The 22,573-nt window shown below is 41.9% G+C and overlaps 1 protein-coding gene across 1 annotated transcript in view; it reads right to left on the bottom strand.

The window, feature by feature from the left end:
• trabd2b (TraB domain containing 2B) overlaps positions 1 to 22,573 on the bottom strand; it is a 68,993-nt gene that overhangs the window by 5,339 nt on the left and 41,081 nt on the right. Inside the window, exon 4 of the mRNA XM_034582651.1 lies at positions 16,361 to 16,535. Coding sequence (XP_034438542.1) covers positions 16,361 to 16,535 — 175 coding nt within the window. The remainder of the gene's footprint in view (positions 1 to 16,360; positions 16,536 to 22,573) is intronic.

Genomic DNA, 22,573 nt, shown 5'->3' with positions numbered 1-22,573 from the left:
GGGTCAGGGCCCTCTGCTTCCACTCAGCTCCTCACCCCTGCCAGTTTTATCATGATAATGTTCCTGATCATTCCTGAAAGTCTAAGAAAAAGGCACGCGGTGTTACACTTTCTTGGCAGCCCAGTTCAAAGGCTGCGCTTGAGAGGCTGCGGAGTGAGAGGAGGCTTCTAACAACAGTGTCGGCAAGATGAGATGGGATTACAAAGAGGGGAGAGTGTGAGGTTCTGACTGAGTAAAGGTGTGTGTGTGTGTATTTGTGTGCATGTGTGTGTTGTAATGTATGCAGACTAAATATCATCATAAAATGGGCAGAGGAGTTGACATATTTCTTTTAGGAAACCAAAGTACGACAACTGCAAGTGATCTGTTAGAGTTCAAACTAGATCCCTTAATGGGGGGGGGAAAAAGAACAACATGAAGAGGAGAAAATGCTCTATGGATGTTAATGCTGGTGAATGAATGAATGAAACATAATAACTATGGAGATTTCTTCACTTTTTATTTGGCATCATAGACTGTTTGTACAAATGGACGATACAACTGCTCCGCAAAAGTGAAGCCAAAGCATCTTAAGTGGGAGGAAGTGAAGATGCATTGTCCCTCTTTTTAGTCTGCGACTGGCACCCTTATCAGGCTAATTCTTATTTCTGCGAAAATATGTACTCTCAAAAATTGTCACACAACACAAATGCATGTCCAATTCCTCCTCTCTCCCCATCTGTAACATTCTTCTCTCTTTCTTTCATCCCTCTCTCCTGGGGCTTGAGTCAGCTCATTCAGCGAATGCATGCTGACGGATCCAACCCCCTCATATCTGTGTCAAGCAGCTATTTCATTAATTTCTGGGGGAGAAGAAGAACACCTCTTGTGTGTTCACCGGGTGTGAGGTCAAGCTGACTGTTTGATGGGCTGACTTGATTTCCTCCGCTCTGCTGTCACGAATAACACACACAAACTGTCTGTGTGTGTGTGTGTGTTTTTGTGTGTTTGTAAGATAAAATTGCAGTTTTCCATCACCACATGGTTTTCATTTCTGAGACACACCTTCCGTAAATCTAACATTCAGTAAACCTTCAATCTGCTGAGTATTTTCCTTTCAGGATAAACTTCATTTTTTATTTCTCGGATCCTGTAAACAAGCACCCACTCTCTCCAAACAACTCACTGTACCGTTGTCTGCAACACAGAGAAAACACAGAGAAAATGCTTCGAGTGTATGATTCTCTTTATTCATTCATTAATCTGACAACTGTGGTGTGTGTGTTGTTTATTCCTGTGTATTTTTTTGGTTCATCCTTAGTGTGTGCGTGGGTGAGTGACTGGGTACAGAGATAATAGCTCTTTTCCGTTTGTGTGTGTGTGTGTGTGTGTGTGTGTGTGTGTGTGTGTGTGTGTGTGTGTGTGTGTGTGTGTGTGTGTGTGTGTGTGTGCGATAAAGGCTGGGTTGCAGTGTGTTTGTTTGTGGCGTATCCAGACAGTAAACAGTGTGGTGCTTCTGAAGCAGAGACCAGGCCCAACAAACCACCTCAATTAGCAGAGATATAATGAGAGGTCACACGACTCTTAATTGCGCCCCCTGCTGCTGGGGGAGCTCAGAGGCTGAATGCACAGGTAGTACACTGTAAAACATGCTGCTGCTGCTGTGTGTGAAATTATCATCTCCACCATTAGGAGGTTATGTTTTGTCTGCATTTTGTTGTTGTTGTTTGTTTTCAGGATTACGAAAAAACAACTCATGAAATTTGGTGGAGGGGTGGTGGTGCGTGACCCAAAGAAGAACCATTCAGTATTGGTGCAGAAACGGATTAGGGTGCAGACTTTCACCTTCTTTACAACAATGCAAATTAGAGTGTCTTTCAACATTTTACGTGATTTCTCATGAATAATTATTGGATCTTGATGAAATAAAAAATCTGGCATGTTTTGGAGACTGATAAATAAGAGTGTGTGTAATGAGGATCAAGTGAATTTAAATGAGGTTTAATAAGGGGACTGTTGGCCACCTAGCCATTTTTACTTATAACAGCAATCTATGACCTTTTTATGTGAAAATGAATGTAATTTGAAAGCCTTTATTTATTTCTGGTGTTGCATGATAGTTTCCTGAGCAAAATAAAGAGGGTTTCATCAGGAACAAAGACAAATTAAATATCCGCAATGTCCAAATGCTACATAACATACTGACTGCATAGAGTCTTTCTACTACTCTACTTTTCTTTCCTACTAAAAGACTAAAATAGAAAATGGACCCCATGACTTTTGAATGTCACTGCCAATTAAGCTTATTAAAGAGAAATCACATTGTTATTACAGAGCCTTAATACTTATTGTTTCTTTGTTCAAAGTCCTGTGAGAGCTTTATCAGCACCATCTGCAAATTGTCCCGATGTTTTGCAGCTGTGAGCTGCTCCTCTTTTCCCATGATTAATGTTTTTATTATCATGCTCAGGCACACCGAGCTCTTGGTTAAGGGTTAAGGGGAAAAGATTATGGTCTCATTGTTCGATACTGAAAAAGTCAAAAGTGTCTTGAGGAATTGGACTTGATGTCTTTACTTACTTATTAATGTTCGTGTTAACCTTGATCTCTAGTGTCAAAGTCCTGCTGCGTATTTCCACTATCCTCAACCCCAACTACACCCTCAAACCTCCAGTGCCTCAAGCTCCTAAAATACAAACTCAAACTACCCATTTAACAATCAAGGCAGTGATTATGTTTTCATTCAGATGCATTTGGCAAATATTCATATATGAGACAGGATTTATTGTACTTTAGTTCAGTTGGACACTCAAAAACATTTGTTTCAGTATCTGAGTGTACTTGATTATCATTTTCATACTCATAATAACCTGCTTACAATTAATATGTAGAAATTGAATCGGAGCGCAGCTTCAAACTTCATCATTATTTATATCCCAGTGATTCATCTAACAAGTGATCTATGGCTCACGCTGAGGCTACGACAGGAACAACATTACTTGTGGTCTTGTGGCCTCAAACCACTTTCACGCATCATCCATTTTGTTTCTGCCAGTCGGCTGTCATCACTCTAATAAAGCAGATATAGCTTGTTATATAAAAAAATGTGATCCTTGAAAATACAGTTAAATGATCATGTAGAAGCAAGCGTGACTTTTTGTAGTGTGCACTTCCTTACGGTGTGTTCCCCTTCCTGTGGCTCTTGAGTTAATGACTCATTAATGACTCACCCCTGATTTTCCCTCGCAGTAGCAACGTACTGCGCTCCACCTCTTCCTTTGTCCGTCTGTGTTTACTGTTGCCACCTCTTGTTTCTACCTCTTGTCTTTCCAGACTTAATTATCATCCCTGGTTGTCTGGGTGTCACTGTGGTTATGTTTTCCATCAACTACTTGTTTTCGTCTCTTCTCTCTCCACTAAATTGTTTGTGAGTGCATGTGTGTGTTGCAAAAAGAGGTGCCGCACCATGTCTCTAGGGTTGCCACCCATGCAGACTCGACTCCATCCATGTCAACACCAATCAATCTTTAGTCTCTACCCCTCCTTTCTTTTCTTTGTAGCCCCCTGTTCCCTCTCTCCATCACTTTCTCATTCTCCTCCTCATCCCTCCCTTCCTGTCTCCTTTCACTATTCATCCACCTCTCTCGCCATCCCATTCTATATCCTCCTGGGACGACGACCCTCGACATGCAAAGAGATGCTGACAGCAGGAAGAGAGGGGATAAATGGAAACACAGCAAGAATTTGGCATGGGAGATTGATCCAAAAATGTAAAAAGCGAAACACACAGGAAGATAATTATGTTATTTTTTAGTTTTTGTAAAAACAAATGTGTTTGCAATTACACAGTGTAAACAATGGATCAGCTGATACGCACTAGTGGTTTGAAAAAAAATCCCACATGGCCTGCAAGCAGACCACCTCATATGAGAATTGCAGAAACACTAAAAAGAGGATGAGAGAATAGAAGAGGGAGGAGATCGCAACTTAGTGGTGGATTGAGTGAATAAAAACAGAGAGGAAGAAAGAAAAAGGGGGGGTAGATGGATACTAAGCAGCGGAGAAAGAGAGGGAGCACAGACGGAGAGCGTGACCAGAGGGCGAGATGGTTTGCGTTGAAGTACACCCTGCAACCGGCAGGAATGCATGCTGGGTACTGTTGCTACATCGTGGACCAAACAAACACAAGCTGTTGCCTCTGAGCCAGTAGAACAACAGATGAAAGAGAGATGCGAGGATGAGGTATAAAAAAATGGAGAGAGAGAGAGAGAGAGAGAGAGAGAGAGACAGAGAGAGAGAGAGAGAGAGAGAGAGAGAGAGAGAGAGAGAGAGAGAGAGAGAGAGAGAGAGAGAGAGAGAGGGAGGATGCAGTGATGAGAGAAACCCATAAACAGAGAGGAAAAATAAAAAATCTAACCCACCACTTTATGGTTGACATGGGCGTGTTCCTCTTTAGATTTGTTTGGAAATGTGCTCAAGACTGAGTGTGTACACAGGCTGAGATAATGGAGAAACGTCTACTCATCGCCATGTGTTTGTGAATGTGTATGAATAAGGGTGCATGTGTCCAACCGGTGACAAATTGAAGGAAAAACTAACATGTAGGGTGATGGACCACCATGGACCATTAGCCTCAGCGCTCCTCTGCATAGGTTCTGAACTCCACTGGAGTGATGAACCTCATCTGGTGTTTTGATGATGGCGATGGAAAACACTGGCTCATATGTTCGTCCACATCCTCCCATAGTTGTTTAATTGATCATAATTATTTAAGCTCTAAAAAAGGACACACGTGTAAAGTGTGGATTACACAGGGTGTTTGTGTGCTCGAGTGCATTCTGCATTGGATACATTTGCTGTAACAATAGGTTTTTGGCCACAAATCAATGGCTCCGAGTTAGAATCCTGTTTGTGTGCATGTATGAAATTTAAAACTCATTGATTTCAATATTTACGGTAAATTCTGCCACCGTTTTAACAGAAAGCCCAAAAGGCCCTAGCAACTGTAGCTTTATAGGAGGGGGCTCATAGCAAATGTTCCGTTGAGTTGAAATCTAGTGACTGCCAAGCTGGCATAGTCTACGATTCTCAAGGCCCTTTCTGACGCAGCACAACAACAGCACCACTGCACTTTGAAAGCCCTTCTTTTCAACTGCTCACGCCACGCAATGACAGTTCAATAGAAACAAAGCTTCCAGCCTGGAACAGAATGCACAATAAAAGAAAAGATGATATTGTGCGTGTCTGAGTTCCCCGAATTATACGACACAATTATGTACAGACCTCAGGAGGAAAACCATATCATGGCAAAACATTTTGAGTCAGATGGCAGTTAGCTTTTTGTACTTGGGCAAAATGGGCAAGAAAACCAACAGAAAACTCAGACTATTTAGGATTGAACCCAGCAGCCACCATAGCACAAACCAAGGGCGGGGGAAGACTGTGAGCTGAACCCAACGGCCAGCACAGCACGAATCGCTCTCCATCTAAAAGGGCCTCTACTCCATCCATCCATCCACTTATCAAGCCAAGTGAAATCCCAGATGTGCCTCTGCCTAGTCCCACTTTCCAACTCACCTTAGGGTCCCTCCAGCAAGTTATGGGTCTACTCTCGAGTCTCCTCCCAGTTTGAAGTGCCCGGCGCCCAGGAGGCATCATGACTTGATGCCTGAACCACCTCAACTGTCCAACTGTCCAAGAGCCTACACTCATCAATAACATTAAGTTACTACCATGCTTCATATGGAAGCATCTGCATTTGTTTCAATTTTAGTCATGTATTCAGGTTTTTCTTTTAGTCATCTGCTAATGTACCAGGCAGTGTGTGTGCCATGTGTCCAGTGTATTTGTGTGTGTGTTTACATTATGTTTTATAGAGGAAAGTGCCTCCCTGATGTATCCTGCGTAGCACTACCACTCACCATATGAGTAATGCAGCAAAGATTTTAATAAGGCCAGCATCCCTGCTCCTGGCTGTGCATTTCCATTTGCAGTTTTACAGAGCCGGGATCCCTTTAGAAATCACCCAGAAGCCTTTGGATTAACAGAGCGGAGCTGGGGATACAACTACCCCCATTGCCTCAGAAATAGTTGAACCATTGCCTTGAAAACAGAGCATCACTTTCAAATGAAGTGTAAATCTAAAAAGGCAGAATGGTAAATTCCACCTCTCAGCCCAGTTCTAGATTTGTAGAAAGGGAATAACAGCAGCTTGGAGTCTTTCCTCTCACCCCTCCACATTTCTTAATCCTCATCTCCATAATGACTTCACTTGCTATGCATGCAATACGAGGTCCAAGTGTCTCCCTGCTCCGCTCTGAGGTGTTCTGAGCGACAGCTGTTGACATGCAGGTTCGGGTCAAATACAGAGATCAAGAGAATTGCAAGGGGGATCATATCCAGAGGTAGACGGCTGCATGTGGTGGACCTGACACCCATCCATGTCAGAGAAGGCTGGAGGGAGGGCTCAGTGGTTTTAGTGCTAGAAGCTTTAAAGTGATTCCCCGCGTTTAAATATTTAGACTGCGTGAGCTCGTGCTGCAGTCCGTAAAGCTCTCCTGGTGGGCAGAGAGAAAGTCGTGTGCTGGAGGTGGAATACAAAGGTGCAAAGAAATGGAGACAGGAAGGGAGGTGAGCTGCACCTAAAGGGAAGCTAACAGCATTAAGCGAAAATCGCCCCCATTGTTTGTTTTTATTCCCGGCAGATGTGGTCATCTCTCCTGCTGGGGACAAGGAGATTATAGGGAGCAGCTGGTCAACTGGAGGAGAAAGACGTCTTTCTCCTGGACACTCACACGTAATGGAAGAAGCTGCGGTGTCCTCACAGAGCTCTGTCTCACGGTCTTTATCTTTCCGTCAGTAAATATACTCTCCTCTATCCTTCAATTAAAGTTCAATCAAACATTGAGTTTTCATTTGAGCAGGTAGAAAAGACTCGCACATTTCCTTTTATTCCAAAACTTATGTGCACGCCAGATAGGCTACATTTTCTCAAAGATGGTGTCTGTCATTTAACCACACTGATGAATGTCCAACTGCTACTTTTTCCAGTAAGTTTGGTTTTAAATAGGTATTAGTTGCTATAAAAATGGGGTAAAACATCATGATTGACGGCTGGGAGTGACTCGTGATTGGTTGAGCATGTGTATCGGCGGGACATCGATATACCACCGCTCCATCCCCCAATCACTACAGTGCAGATTCTGGCTTCAAATGTGCAAACTGGCACTGTTCATATCCAGGATATTGTGGCTTTATTTCTGGACAGTGGGAGGAAGTTGAGACGCGTCGTTCATCTTTACTTGCAGCTGCACGCAGCGTGAGCTACGCAATGGAACCACAAAGCAGTCTGGCATGCAGCATATGACGTCAGCCCATTCAAACTGAAGGAGCAGTGTTTCCGCTGAAGCCTAATAAGTGTGAACCCTGCGTGAAAGGAGTGCATTTTGTGCAATGTCTCAGTCTGGTGTGTGTGTTTGGCATTCGACAAGCTTTGAGTAAATGTATGTATGTGCATGCTTGTGTGTCAATATGTGTTTGTGTTCCTGAAGGTGTGCGTGTGTGTGTGTGGTCCAGGTATTAGTCATGTTGTGGGGACCTAAATCTGTTTACACACATTATGGGGACGTGTCTTCCTTATGGGGACGAGTGCAAATAATGTAAAAAAAATTAATTTCGAGGGGAAGATGTGTTCCTGTTTACGTTAAAGTTAGGTTTAGGTTAAGGTTAGAGTAAGGGTGATTATGGTTAGGCAAGTACTAACTATGTTTAAGGTTAGAGTACCTCTCCAAGAAATAAAGTTATGTCCTCTGAAGTCATGGAGAAATGTCTGTGTGTGTGTGCGTGTGTGTGTGTGTGCTGGCAGTAACCAGAGTTTCACAGCAGTGGTTTCTCAGGACCCAGAGAGCAGCTGGTTTTCATTCTTACCATTTAATCTGCACTTTATTTACACCTGGTACAACAGGTGAATGAAATTAACTACCACGCAGGAAACGCAGCACCAAGAAGTGAACCTTTGTGTGCTTGTATTCTCCGCTCCACATACTTTCTGCTGTGTGCACGTCAGCCAATTTCAGAGCTCAGAGGATCAAAGCGAGTAGGACTGAAGCCTCCATGTGTTTATGAAATGTAGCATTAAGCTTATTGGCTCTAAATAAGGTATGAGATGTTCTAATGAAGTGTGTAATTCTTGAACAAGCTAAAGGTCTACACTGATTTCATTAAAGCAGGGAACCCCACCAGTTTAGCTAAGAGTTACCATAAGACGATGCCCATGCAAACGCAAAGAGTTACATTTCTGCACATTTACAAAACAACATAAGTGTACATGGGCATCGTGTTAGTGCTAATTCTGTGGCTACAGTATTTGAGGGGTATGTGTGATACCCAGGGCTCAGAAACACTTTTAAATTGTTTTACAAGTAGTGAAAATATGTAACGTGGGTAAAAGACAGATCTAACTTATGTAAGAAAGAGAAAGTCATGAATGCAGCTACAGCATAAATGAAATGTGTAATCTAATTTCTGTCAATTATAATAAAATGCTAACTGGCACTTTAATGTAAAACTAAAACTAACTACTTTTTATGGTTTTCATATTGAATATGACATTTTTTATATTTTTTATGAATTAAAAAACAGCACGTTGTTTTTGCATTACATTTTAAATCCAAGTGATTTGTATATAAGCTACAATAGATGCATAATGCATTAAAAACAAAAAAATATATCTTTGCATGGCAAATACAATAAACTGGAATGTTAGGCCGAATGTTTTCAATCTCAGATACTTTTACACAATGAAACAAAGTCTTGTTGGTCTGAGATGCAGCCTGCTTGATTTAATCAATTACAACAACAGACTGTCAAGATAATTTGTACTGTGGACATACTGTACAAGCAGATATGCTGATGGAAAAACTTTTTCAAGGGGCAAGAACATGTGGAAATTTGTTGGTTTTCTGTTACTTGAGTGAAACTTTTTCTTTTTTGTACATGGAAAACAGGACATTCACGAATTTAAAAGCAGGCCAATACATATGTGTGACAACGTGCACTGCAGAAAGAGACATTTCACCTTAATGGACAGTGAGACAGGATGGAAGTGGACCTACGGGACCAAAGAACTGAATGATACGCAATGAGACACATCACTGCAGCAAAAAACACACTATAGGCCAAACCACACTCCTGTTAAATATAAATCTAAATGCGTGCTAAGCTCAAACTGTCATTTGGAAAGCACTAATATCTCTAAATCTCTTCCTCTCTATCTGTCTTCTCCACCAAGCAAAGCGCAACACATGACGCACACATGGTATCTCCGTCACTTCGTAAAAAGCTCTGTGCGAAGGGGAGGACGGCACGAGGCAGAGGAGACGCCGGAGCGAGGGATGGCGTCAGTTTAATAAATGCGAGACAGCACCAGATGGAGAGAGACAAAGTGAGAAGACCAGAAAGATAACAGCGTAAAACCAGAACGACTGCGTGGAGGGCAGGAAAGTAAAGACAGGAAGACAGACAGAGCGAGAAAGACAGAGAGAGACAGACAGACACAGACAGGGAAAAGGGCTGAGAAAAGCAGATATGCAGTAAGGGGATGAGCCACAGAGACAAAGTGACATGCATGCCGGGCAGACTCTCTCCCTCAGTCATCACTTCAACACCACAACACCACAAGCGACTGAAAAACACATGGTCCCGCTCTGCCTGCACAATGATGCTATTATAGGCCTGCGCCGGTTAACATGCGCTCAAAAATCAACTTTCGCCGAACGGATCCAAAGTGGATCCGACTTGTAAAACAAACAATGGTACATGTGTATCTTTTGACAGTAACTGCTCTTTTTAGCGATAAATATCTCTGTGGATCATCTGACTTTGCGTCGCAAACATACATAAACACACGTGCGAGTGTGTACGTGTGTGAAGTGGTGTCTAGGCCGTGGCAGCGGGAGGAAATTCCATGGGATGTTTTCAATAAGAGCGGGCAGCGGCTGCCAGAGAACTGGCAAATGAAAACCTGCTGAAGCACACCACAGAGCTCCAGCAGCACACTGCCTCACCCTCACAGCGACCCCCCACCCCCCCACACACAGACACACACCCACACACACCGACACACCCACACACACACACACACACACAGACAAACATACACACACTCCACAGCACAAATGATCATTTACTTGTTTGTAAAAGTGACTGTATGTTAATTTGTTTGTGTGTGACTGGGAACGAGGGCGACAGAGAATTCCCATATTGGTGAATGAGTGAGCGATTGACGACTGCATGTGTTTACAACAGAGCGCTACATGTGCGGACAGTGTGTCTGCCAGCTCACTGCTGGTGCTGCTGTGTCGTTTTGTGCGAAGGGGGAAATAGTGATGCGTTCACTTGGCCTCACTACGACTACGTCATGCTACGGTGGATGTCTGTGATTGGTCCCCATTACATAATACTGATAGTAATCGTGAACAGCAGTGACCACAGTTTCAAGGAGGAGGATGAGACACCGTGAGGACATGAAGGGAAAGACGATGGAAAAGCTGAATTACTTTTTTTTATAAATATTCATTTAGGGACAAAGCCTTAACTCACTTCAGACAAAAAAGAAATTTTCCAAATTTCCAAACTTTCCTCTACGCTAGCTAGCTTACTGGCTGTATTGTTACATATAAATTCAAATATTAGCTAATTTCATAAAATATCAAACAGCTCATTTAAAAATACTTTTGTTCTTTTTTTTCTTTTTCGGCTTAATGGGTGTAGGATGAAACAGTCACAGCCATCACCTGATGGCTTTTTGATGTTAGCAAGTAGCCAAGTGGTCAAACTCATCCAGTGAAACACAGAAACATTTGTTGGATGTCATGACGCTGGAGTCCAAACCATAGACTGTGTATAAAGATGGACGGTATGACAGCTCCTCAAACGTGAAGCCAAAGCATCACAATCTCCCCCTGGTGGCTGAGATAGGACATGGACCAAATGAACACGTCAAATGTAAATGTTAAATAATCCATCTTTATAAAACGAGTGATTAGACAGTGAGACTGAACAATGTATTACATTTTTGGGCCTGAAATTATAAACCCAAATAAGGGCTTAATAGCTGGTAATAGCTGAAAGTAGCTGCCGGTGACCCCTTTAGTCATTTGATGCAATGCCTATTAAAAAAATACCGAGTCTGGGAGTTAATGAGGAATTGCAGACTGACAGTAATATAAACTCAGTGCTTAAAAATTCAACTATTCAGAAAATATTCTGAATTACTGACTGGAATATGACTGTTGACTGAGTTGCTGCTGTAGACCATTGAAATGTTGGCCCGGCAGCCGGCTCCTGTGAGAGGCTTTATACTGCTCAGTCAGTCTCTTTTATACTGTCTGGAGTAATTAAATTATGCCTGCTGGAGCTCATTTAGCCTATACCTCTGTAATTTGTTATAATAACCTGTGGTGAAAGTGAAGGAAAAACTCTGTAACAACACGTGTGTGCATGCACATGTGCAGGATGAAGGGGAAAAAGGGGGGCAGAGAAAAAGAGAATGAAATGGTTTTAGGGAGGACAAAAGAATACATTTTAGCACATACAAGTACTTATGCTGCAGGAAGGTGTAGGTGTGCACTGAGAGGAAAGGGGGAGGCTGGTAAGTAAGGTGCTGAGCTGAGCAGAGATGGATTTCCTGCCTGAACCACTTTATGCACACGTCGTATAGTTTAATTACCCTGTGAAAAAACTCCTGGATTGGACTACGACATCGGTAACTCTAGAGGGCCTTGACCTGAGTGCTGCCCTGGCTCTTTCCCGACAGTCCTGTTTTCCTTCTGCGCGCTGGACAAGGTTCAGACTGGAAATGAAGGGTCCAAGGTAAAAGCAGCCCGAGTGGCTGTTAATATTTAGCTGTTGTGTGGAAAGAAATGCAACCTGATAAACACAAAAACAGCCACCTGACGTACTCATGAAAGGACACACAAACAGATGGTTACAGTCACAGAGCGACCGTGATCCTGTCAGACTCAGCGCAGGGATCCAAAAAAGTTCTCCAGTCCCACATTATGCTTATTCCATTTAAAAATTCATGAGAATAAGCCATATATCTACGAGCCCGCTGCCTACACTCACACATGTCATTTTAATGTGATTTTTGAGATCTGACCATAAAGATTGGATTTTATACGATCACATTATTATACGCCCACATTTGGACTGGAAACGGCTGTAATTCATCTCCCTGAGCTGTATTTACTTTAAAAGATGTCTGGATAGTCTTAACGCTCACACTTTCTGTCCTCTTTTATTCCTCTTCATTACTCAAAGTGAACACTGTTGTTAGATTATAATCACGCTCATTTCACAACGCAAGGCAAAGAAAACCTTGAAGAGCAATGAACGCGCAGTCAGATTTCTGGGAGTCCAGGCCGTCACTTAATCCGACCTGGCATCGCTGGATGATAAAATTTCATGCTTCATTATGGCCAATGAGAAACTGGGACCAGCGGGGACAGTTACAGGTCCGTAAAGACATGAGTCAGCGTCCTAAAGACAGAAATAAGAGAAGGGGGAAAGGGTTTGTGATTACAGCATGGGGGAGACTTCATTAAGCCTGATTTATTAATCCCTAAGTGTCTTGTTTTTGAAAATGTACGGCATTAATCAAACAGGCAAAATAACCTTTTTTCTTTAATCAGAGACACAACTTAGGTCTATCCAATGAAGTGCATTTCTCTACTTTATGTGTATGTCTTTGCAGGTGTATAGAAACTAATGGGAAGGGACATGGTAAATTAAGTTAGACAGATGTTAATCCTACTCGCACAACAATAGTTCAGGAGGAATAAGTTGAAGAAATAACATGTAGTTTAGATAATAGACAGAGTTTTTTGTCACAAGTAAATTGTGTGGTTGTTAAAATTGCACTGAATTTATTGTGCAGATAATTTCAATCACTTTCTCTTTAATTTCCACAAATATTTCACAAAGTTTTCCTTATGAAACTTAAAGGTACACAGGACACATGCAGATTGTGAGCTTTAAATTGAATAAATCCCCTGTTTATTCATATGCAGAAATGTTGCCCTCATTGACGACCTTCCCCTTTGCCCTCTGAATGCCTTTACTGAGACTTGTATTTACCCCATGTATTTGTCTGAAATATCTGGGCCTTCAACTCTTCTTCTCTTCGTCATTAAAACCGAACCATGGACTGTATATAAAGTCAGACAACCTGCCAGCTCCCCAAAAGTGACCTGGTGGTGGGCTGCAGTGTTTGTCATAAAACTTCTCCATGTGAGTGGATGGGACATGGACCAAATTAAAAAGTCAAAATACACATCCAATAACTTGTTTCTCAAAGATTTTGTACTTTTCCCAGTAAGTTTGGTTTTACTTTGTTATTTTATGCTTTACAAATCTGGAAAGAAATTTGAAATTAGAATCAAAAGAGAATGATAATTAAATAATAGCGATTTAAAATGCTTATGTGCTGGTGTGGAGGCCCCTAACATCTCCCACTGGTATGTGCATAAGTACTGCATGCACGATTAAGTATGAATCGAGGTATAAGCATGTGTGTGTGTGCATGTGTTTATGCATGCAGCGGGCCTATAACTGTAGTGGTTCCTATCACCTCACACTCGCTGTCAGTTCTCTCTCACACGAAGCCGCAGCCTGTAGGTGACCTGACACATATGTTCACCTCCCGTCTATCCAGACCAGGTTGGAAACACGGGGAAGCAAACACACAGCTGCTGTGTGAAGGGCAAACGTTTAAAGGAGGCCAACCTGGAGAACATGAGGCTGCATGAGAACGGATTTTAATGGTGAAATGTCTTATTAGGCCGAATAAGTCCCTGCTGGTTCACTTCAAATTCTACATATGGGAGGAACCTGTCTGTCTGTATTTCAATATCCTTGACATTTCAATCGACTTCAAACTTGCCAGCTGTTTTGCTTATGACCCGAATAAAAGCTATATTGACTGTGAAGTTTTTTGGACTAACAGAAAATGGTGAAACTGAACTATGAGGCAACAGCAGCTCCATCACAATTTACAACGAATACACCAAGCTGTGACATGAGATTATCCAAGAACAACATTCATCTATTCATGTATTTATCTGACCTTTTTCCATTATGTAGAAAACCTGATGTTTGCCTTGCCTTTTCCTGTATGCATTAATATAAGGTTGTATTTTTCTTTTCCTTTATGTAGTCTGCGTTGGCTGTTGGCTGTTGGCAGTTCACATTTCAGATATTTGCTGATGGAAATGTGAACATGCCAGAAGATCAACTGTGCTTTTGTTGCAAAGCCAAACCTGGAGGACATGTGCATATACTGCTCATACTCCAGAGGCAGTGTTCGCTCCGGGGAACCACATCACCTCAAGTCCCACTTTTGAGGCATGTAAACACTCTGGTTTGTATAAAACTGTAAATTTGTCTGACTTTATCAATGCCATAAAATGAAATCAAATGTGTGAGGTATTTGCAGACATATGATGAGTTTACTCCAGCATTGCAAGAGGACACAACTGTGTCATGGCAGGTAGTGCTCATGCTGGACCCACAGAAGTGCTGTGTCGAGTGTGAGGCTGTTTGGCTGATGCATTCTAGAAACATGGAAGCTGGATTAACACAGTCCCTGCCCATGACGACTGAGCTCTCATTTCCCAGTACAGCGCTGCATCATTTTCATTTGGAAACAGATCATACAAATGCTGCCCTGCAAATAATTGAATATAGCACAATTTAATAATAACAAAGTTAGCACCTCTTAAAAGTAATACTCTGTATTTACAAAATGTTGTTGACAAAAGCAAAAAACAACTGTATAATAGGAAACATGGCTGTTTTTTACTCCCTCTCTGCCGTCTTTTGCCTGAGGGGTTGGATTGGATTCACTGGCTTTCTGGGGTTCTCCCTTCTTTCATTGTTTCATAAACACAGCGTGTAACAGGAGAAAGTCCTTGTTGCTTCATCTATGTTCACTGAAACATCTATTTGTTTAAGTGTTATTGCACAAATTCATACAGTCATAACATCTGCTAATCCCAAGCACAAAGAGAGGAGGGAGAGCGAAAATGGCCAGAGGAAGGAACCAGGCATTCAGCATTAATCATACACTGTGGCACACTCACTTGCGTGCACTCTCTCTTCCCACACACTCAAACACACGCACCCTAGAGGCGGTACCACCCATTTTCAGATGCACAGACTGCAGACACACAGTTACAGTAAACAGACACACAGACACCCACCCACCACCTGTTTTTGTGGGCAAACACACTTGCACGTGTGCATATTTTAATACACACACACACACAGTTCCCTCAGGACACGCTACACCATTCAGGAAACATTAGCAGCATTAGCCAGGAATGCTAATTGAAACAAACAGCCCATGGTTTCTTTATTTCTGAGGTAGGGAACTGGCTGTAATTGAGACTTCTGTGCATGTTTGTGTGTGTGTGTGTGTGTGTGTGTGTGTGTGTGGATACACTTGGATAGACACACGTATTTTTTTCATGCCAGAGATCTGGGAACCATTGAACACTATTATTGTCCTGCTTTTTCTCCAGTTTAGCTTTAAAACATAATAGCGAGCAAATTGTTGACCATAAACACACATTAGCCCTGACAGAATCACAACGCAACATGCAAACACACACTCTCACCTCCAATCCGACTGTGTTTGAACAGATCTAATTTAATGCATCACGGAGAAACAGGCCAGAGTTGCTGTGAAGATGGATTCTCACATTGTTTGACTTGGACGTGGAATGTAAATAAAGATAGACGACGTGTTTCCACTTCCTCCTGCTATCAAGAAATGAAGCCCAAATATCCCCGATATACAAAGGCTGTTTACGCATTTTGTGCCAGAGTCTGTGCAGTAGTGATCAGGGATGAAGATGCTGTAGCATCAACACACCCGTTCGACCAATTGCAAGTCTGAGGATTGATAGTCTCAGCTGTCAATCATGATGTTTTTCCTCTTTCTAACAAAATCAAATTATATTATATATATTAATATTTTTGGTTTGACATAGGCTACATCAGTGTGATAAGAACTAAACCTAAAATGACAGAATCCATTATTGAGCTAAATTTATTTGCCATATGAGTGACTTTTTATTTTTGTCCATGTACAAGCCATTAACATGGATGAGGTGGGGTCTATAACCTAAACTGCAGCTAGCCACCAGGTGGTGATCAAAACACTTTGGCTTTGCTTTTGCAGAGATGTCATGTCGTCCATCTTTATATACAGTCTATGGGCCTGGGGTAAGGGGAACCGTCTTCGTACCAGAAGATCAAAGGTCAGCTGTCAGAACCTATTTTTACAACATCACTTTTACAGGATTTCAGATTCCCTTACCTGCACCAAAAGCAAAAAAGAATGTCTTGCTTGGGTTCCTCTGCAGCAGCGCAGACACACGGTGAGCCATTCGCTCGTTGCGTTTGTAGATGAGCTCCTGGCGGAAGTAGCTGTCGATCTGTTGGGCTGTCGTGCGGTCATGAGCAGGCAGAGAGCTGTTGATGAAATGGGGAAGCTGAAAGAGAGAGAGAAAGATAGAGAATATTCGAATTTAAAAACCGTCATGGTGAAAATTTAACTACAACACACAAAAAGAGAGCATTTGTAGAAAATGTGGGTATGAAACCTGGCAACCAGGTGCGATTTGATGTCACGGCTAGACAGTAAATGACCAATGCAAGAGTCAGCTCAACAGTCTGGTATTTTGATTGTAAATGGACTGTAGTTAAGACATTTTCTAGTCTCATTGACTCAATGCACTTTGCACTAAAAGCCACATTCACACACACATTCATGCAGTGCAACTATGTGTGTGTGTGTGTGTGTGTGTGTGTGTTTAAATGTGTTTAATTGCTGTGTGAATTATTAAGAGTCAGACAGTGCAGAGAGAGGCCACACTGGCTCAGTTCTACTCTTGGCTGCGTCAGTCGATTCAACAGGCTGTTAATCTGTGGGGGAGAGCGGGGGTCTGCCGTGTGGTAGCAGGGGTGTCACATCAGGGTCTTAGCTATTTAACTCAGGAACACACCAAAACACACAAATGTCTCTCTTTCTCTGTATTTAACAGAAATTTAATTTCCTCTTAAGGTATCAGTGTACTTGTATTTGCCATTTGGCTCTTTCTCTTGATGTATACGCAATAAAATGTGAATTATTGGAGGCAGGTAAAATCCCATTTAAACGATCAGCATGTTCCCCCAGTTCCTGATGTTTTAGCTGCTGTAATAAAGGAGTATTTTCTTAACTAGGGCACTTTCGGGTTGTGGTGCTGAAATTATTTTCCACGTTTTATTGAGTGTTGAACTTTTTTGTTATTTAAAAGTTGTAGTCCATTAGCCCCTTTTCAGTACACTAGCTTCCGAGCCCCAGGATGGCAATGTCAGTGTATTTGTCTGTTAGCTCAAGATCCAGTGGATCTCGATTACCATGGATTAAAAATGATTGAAAAGTGATGACAATAAAAAAATGTCGCCACTAGTTTCATTCTATAAAAATTAGCATACAGTTTATAGCAGTGGTTCTGAAAAGCAAAAAAAAATGTAATACACAGCGCTGTGCCATCAGTGTCTGATTTATTAAACATTTATATTTTATTGAATATTTATTAAATAACAATTTTTAAAGGATTTTTTAATGGATGCTAATTTTAAATATATTTAAAAAAAAATCTCACGTACCCCCTGGAGTACCTTCACGTACCCCCAGGGGTACTAGTACCCCCATTTGAGAACCACTGGTTTATAGCATACACATTTGTTACCACCACCCAAACCACAAATATGTAGTTTAATACATCTCCTTCATCATATAAAATTAATATTCCCTTTCCCTGAAACCAAGTTTATGATATGGATTCATGGTGCCATGATCTGCTTGGCTCTTTAACTTTTTTTCATTGGACTTCCTGTTTTATTATGACATTTCTGTTCCCGTTCTACTTCCTGTCTTTGTGTGTTTTCCCCATGAAGACATAAAGAGAGTTTGTTGTGAGGATAGCCGACACCGGTGTCGATGGGGTGTCAACAAAACCATGTGATCTCTGCAGCGGAGTTATTACGTGATGTACAGCCTCTGTATATTTTGATGCAGAATAATAAGCAGAAAAAATAAGTAAATATACCTTAGTTAAGTAGATACATAGTCTGTCAGTGTCTTTCAAAATAATATAATCAAATCTGATAAAAGGATAGTGCTGCGGAGAATGTGTGTTTTCCAGCTAAAATACAAAGGAATAAAATATAAATAGATATTTAGTTTTTTTTACATATGAATGTTTGGTTTTCATCATTTTGATTGTGGACCAAACATCAGCCACAGCGCTGGTTGTCTGTTTATTCAAAGTTTATTAAAAAAGAAATCACAACAGTCACAAAAACTGCTCTTCAATCGGCCTTTGAATAAACATGTGTGTAGCTGATAAGAAGAACAGTTCTTGAGATATACAAGTCACATACTGACAGAGCTTTCTGGAATCACTAGACAGAGGAAAGGTCACTGTTATTGATAGATCGTTCTTTTTCATTTTCTAACACATACAGGTAGATGGAGGGTGAGGAGGGGAGGGGAGGGAAGAGGGTGAGGAGGGTAGGGGGTTAAGGTGTAAGGTAGTGGGGGGAGCTGGGATGAGGGGATGATTGACAGGGCAGAGGGAGAGAAAGGATGGGAGAGGAGATTAGGAGGGTTTGAAGTTGAAGAGAAAACAGGGGAACCTCCTCCTCGTCGTCCCCTCATTCTCCTCCTTCTCTCTCTTCTTCCTTTCTTTCTTTTTCATCTTCTCCTCCTTCTTCCTTTCTTTATTTTTCATCTTCTCCTCCTTCTTCCTTTCTTTCTTCTCCATCTTCTCCTCCTTCTCGCTCTTCTTCCTTTCTTTCTTCTCCTCTTTCTCCTTCTTGACCCTCTCCTTGTAGCTGTCAGTCTTCAAGGCCTGTTCCTGAAAACACAGAGACAACATAAGTTTCACTCTTTTATTTTTCAAAGTCTGAATCGGAAACAAATCAACAATCCAATATTATTCAATCAGAATGAGTTGGTGTAACGTACCTGAAGCACAATGTTCTGCTGGATCGGGAGTTTTAATGGCGTCCTCCAGCTTGATTTCCTTTTCTAGGGACTCCTCGTGCTCGGTGGACCTCCTTTCATCTAAGTCTCTAATTTTTTTTTGCAGCTCCTATATTTCCTCGGACCTGCCCTCATTTTTGAGGATGTATTGCTGCAGCTTGTCCTGCTGGAGCTTCAGGTCTGCATTCAGGGAGACGACCTCTTCCTCTTTTACTTTAAAGCTCATGTTCATGTTTCTGAGCTCCTTCTCCAGCTCCTTCTTTTTGGCTTTTTCAGACTCCACGGGCGGAATCAAGCTGGTCAGGTCGTCTTTGGACTTCAACAGAAGAGAGGCAGAAGACTCCAACTTCTCGACCATCTTCTTCCTCTCTTCTCCCCAGGAAATATTTTTCATGGTGATCTGCTTTTTGAGAGCAGCGTTTTCAGCCCTCAGCTTCTCCAGCCGTTGGTTTTCAGCCTCCAGGTCTTTCACCCGGGCATTTTCGGCCTTCAGCAAGGCATTTTCAGCCTCCAGTCGGCCATTTAGTACCTCCAGCTCCTTCAGCCAGGCGTTTTCAGCCTCTAGTTTTTGTAGAGTATTCTCTTGGTCCACAGAAACGGGAGCGCAGACGTCTTGAACTTCTCCATCAGGAGAACAAGCCGAACATCAAACCGTATTATTCATCCGATATGTGAGTGAAAACCTCTCCACAGACTCAGGTCGTGTTCGGTGACGGGGGTTAGCTTGTTAGCTCAGGTGAAGCCGAGCAGGCAACAGGCTAGGAGCTGGAGTCGCGAGCTAACGGTGACGTCACCTGTCCATCAAGTGATAATTATTCATAATATCAAACCTCTATATAATTTAAACGAGTGAGTTTAAGAGAGAGTTGTCATGAAGGAAGAACTTAGTGATTGAGACTAAAACCGTTTTTTGAACCAGGCTGTAAACAGGTTTAATTCTGCTCTAAAGCCTGGATTTTTAACATGGGAGTCAATGGGAATTGACTCCTTCTTGGAGCCAGCCTCAAGTGGCCACCCAGTGAACTGCAGCTTTTTGCACTTCCGTATTGGCCTCATCGCTCAGCCCGAGATGTTGCCCCTTGGTTTTCCCTCCAGTTTCCTGTGTCTTGTTTGTCCTCTGTGTATTTTCTGTCCTTTTCAACTTTAATCGTGTATTTCAGTTCTGTATCTCCAGCGTTTAGCACGTCGGACTGCTTTCACCTTTATTTGAACTTTTGAGCTGTTATCTGGACTCTGAACCTCTCCTGCCCACTCTCCCACTCGTTTGCTTGTTTGGACTGCTAGCTTGCTGGTTTTGGACTTTGGCCTGTCTCACCTTCCAGTAAGTCGTGTCCTTTGGTTGTTTTGTTTAACTACTAAAGCTGAATTGGTCTCCTGAAGTTGTTCCCATGTCTTTGATAGAAACCAGTTTGGGAAAAAACCCACCTCACTAGCATCTCTGCTTCTGACCTTGCATGTTAGCTTCCTTTTTTTTGTCTTTTATGTCCAAACAAGAGGACACAGCCATTCTGAGGACACCCAGCAAATCAAATGATGGAGGGATTGAGTTCAGAAAAACAATTTTATTACCTCCTTATGTGTTTGAGTCCTTCAAGAAGTGTTTAATCTGGAATTGTGTTTGAGCGTGACAAGAACAGACACACGCTCACACACACACACAGTGTTCGTCTAATACTGAGTTACACGTTGACACAACAGTAAAACAGCTGTAAATTGTGCATAACTCAGTGTCGGTGTGAGGTATCTGGATGCTGAGTACATGGGGGGATTTATCGTACCACATGTGAACAAGGTGCTGCTCTCCAGCAGTCATCCACAATCTGTATCTGACACATTTCATTCCCTGCAGCGCTCGTCCCGCTCTCCGCCTCACATGGTGGTTGAAATGTTCTGATTCAAACCTACACTGGATGTTTAGTTCTGTCGTTTGTTTTGTGGATTAAAGGCAAACTCTACCGTCAGGGGAATAAAAGGATTCTGGCGGTTGAGCGGACTTATGGGTAATGTAGGTGCTGTTTTGATAAGGCAGAATCAGAATGAATAACTGGAGACACTATCTGTGGTTGTGCTGCTTCGATTTTGACTCGACAGTGTTGAGTTGAATGTTTAATAGGGGGCAGGCACTTTTACCCTCACATTAGAGCAGTGAGATAATATTAGTGGGCAAGCTGGTGACATTTAGCCAGGAAATATACTGTAGTTGTGGGATTGGTTAACCCAGCGAGGGGATGGTTCAGTTGTCGACTTTGTCATGTTTCCTCTAAAAATGCATTGTGGCTTGAAATACATAATTACCTCCACCACGGAGGTTATGACTTCATTGCTGTTTGTCTGTAAGCAGGATTACACCATAACTACTGAACCGATTTTTCATTAAAACTAAGAAGAAGGTGGTTATGAGTCAGGGAGGAATCCATTAACTATTGGAGCGGATTCAATGAAGGGGCTGATCCAGGAATTTCTTTTCACTTTCTTGAACATTGTGGTAAAGGGTGTTTTTCAACATTTTTGTGAATGTCTCAATGTGAATGTCTACAAATTTTCAAGTCCATAAATATTATCAGAAATTATTTAAACAACACAAACTACAATGCAAAGTTAAAAATGTTAAACCTGAGAGAAAGAATCCAGATTTTAGCTTGTAACATGAGGATGCTACCTAATATTTACTCACATTTGGCTGGTTAATGTTTATTTCCGCACCCGATAGAAATGGTTTATGATTATAAAGCAGATAACATCTGCTTCTAAATGCAGCAACTGTGTGGGAAAAGAGCCACAGGCACGTAGATATCTGCTGCCTGAAGCCTCGTATTGTCTGTGTTTCTTCAGCAGCTAAGTCCAGATTGACAGCTCTTCATCATCAATATGAGTTAAAGAGTGTAAGTGAGGAAGGAGCACTGCATCTTTGCTCTAATGAGTGAGGAGTGTTTTGTGACGAGAGGAAAAAAGTGTTCGGTCGCAGCGGGGTCAAGGTGGGAGTGTAGCGGTAAATGCAGATAAGTTATCGCAGGAAAGCCCATAAGCTGCTCTCTATCCCAACCTGCACAGGAAATGTGGAATGACAGCAAGATATTTCCTCCCTTCCTTACTACCTCTTTGCACTCGTTTACTTAATCATTCTGTCCTGCCAGCAATCTTCTATTCTTTCTTTCCCCTCTGATTTGGCTGTTTTATGTTCTTCTTTTTTTCTTACCTTCTTTCCCCCCCCCCCCCTTTCTTTTGCAATTACATGTTCTATTTTATTTCCATTTCCTTCCTTTTACTTAGCATTTAACCATAGAAACACCAAGGATTTACATCATGTGAGAACTGTGGGAACAGTCAATCATCAGAATAATACAGTACTGAGCTTAACTTTTACAAATTTGATTTTAAATCTTGTGCAAGCCATCTCAAGTACACTGACAAAACTGTTTGTAGGTAACTTTCCGGGCAGTTTTTTTTCTTATATTTTATATATAATGACTGCTTTTACTTTCTTTCATTTCTATC

Source organism: Hippoglossus hippoglossus, chromosome 4 (genome assembly GCF_009819705.1).
Source record: "Hippoglossus hippoglossus isolate fHipHip1 chromosome 4, fHipHip1.pri, whole genome shotgun sequence".
NCBI classification, from domain to species: domain Eukaryota; kingdom Metazoa; phylum Chordata; class Actinopteri; order Pleuronectiformes; family Pleuronectidae; genus Hippoglossus; species Hippoglossus hippoglossus.
Note: the sequence above shows the minus strand (reverse complement) of the source record. Positions and strands in the feature narration are given on the sequence as shown.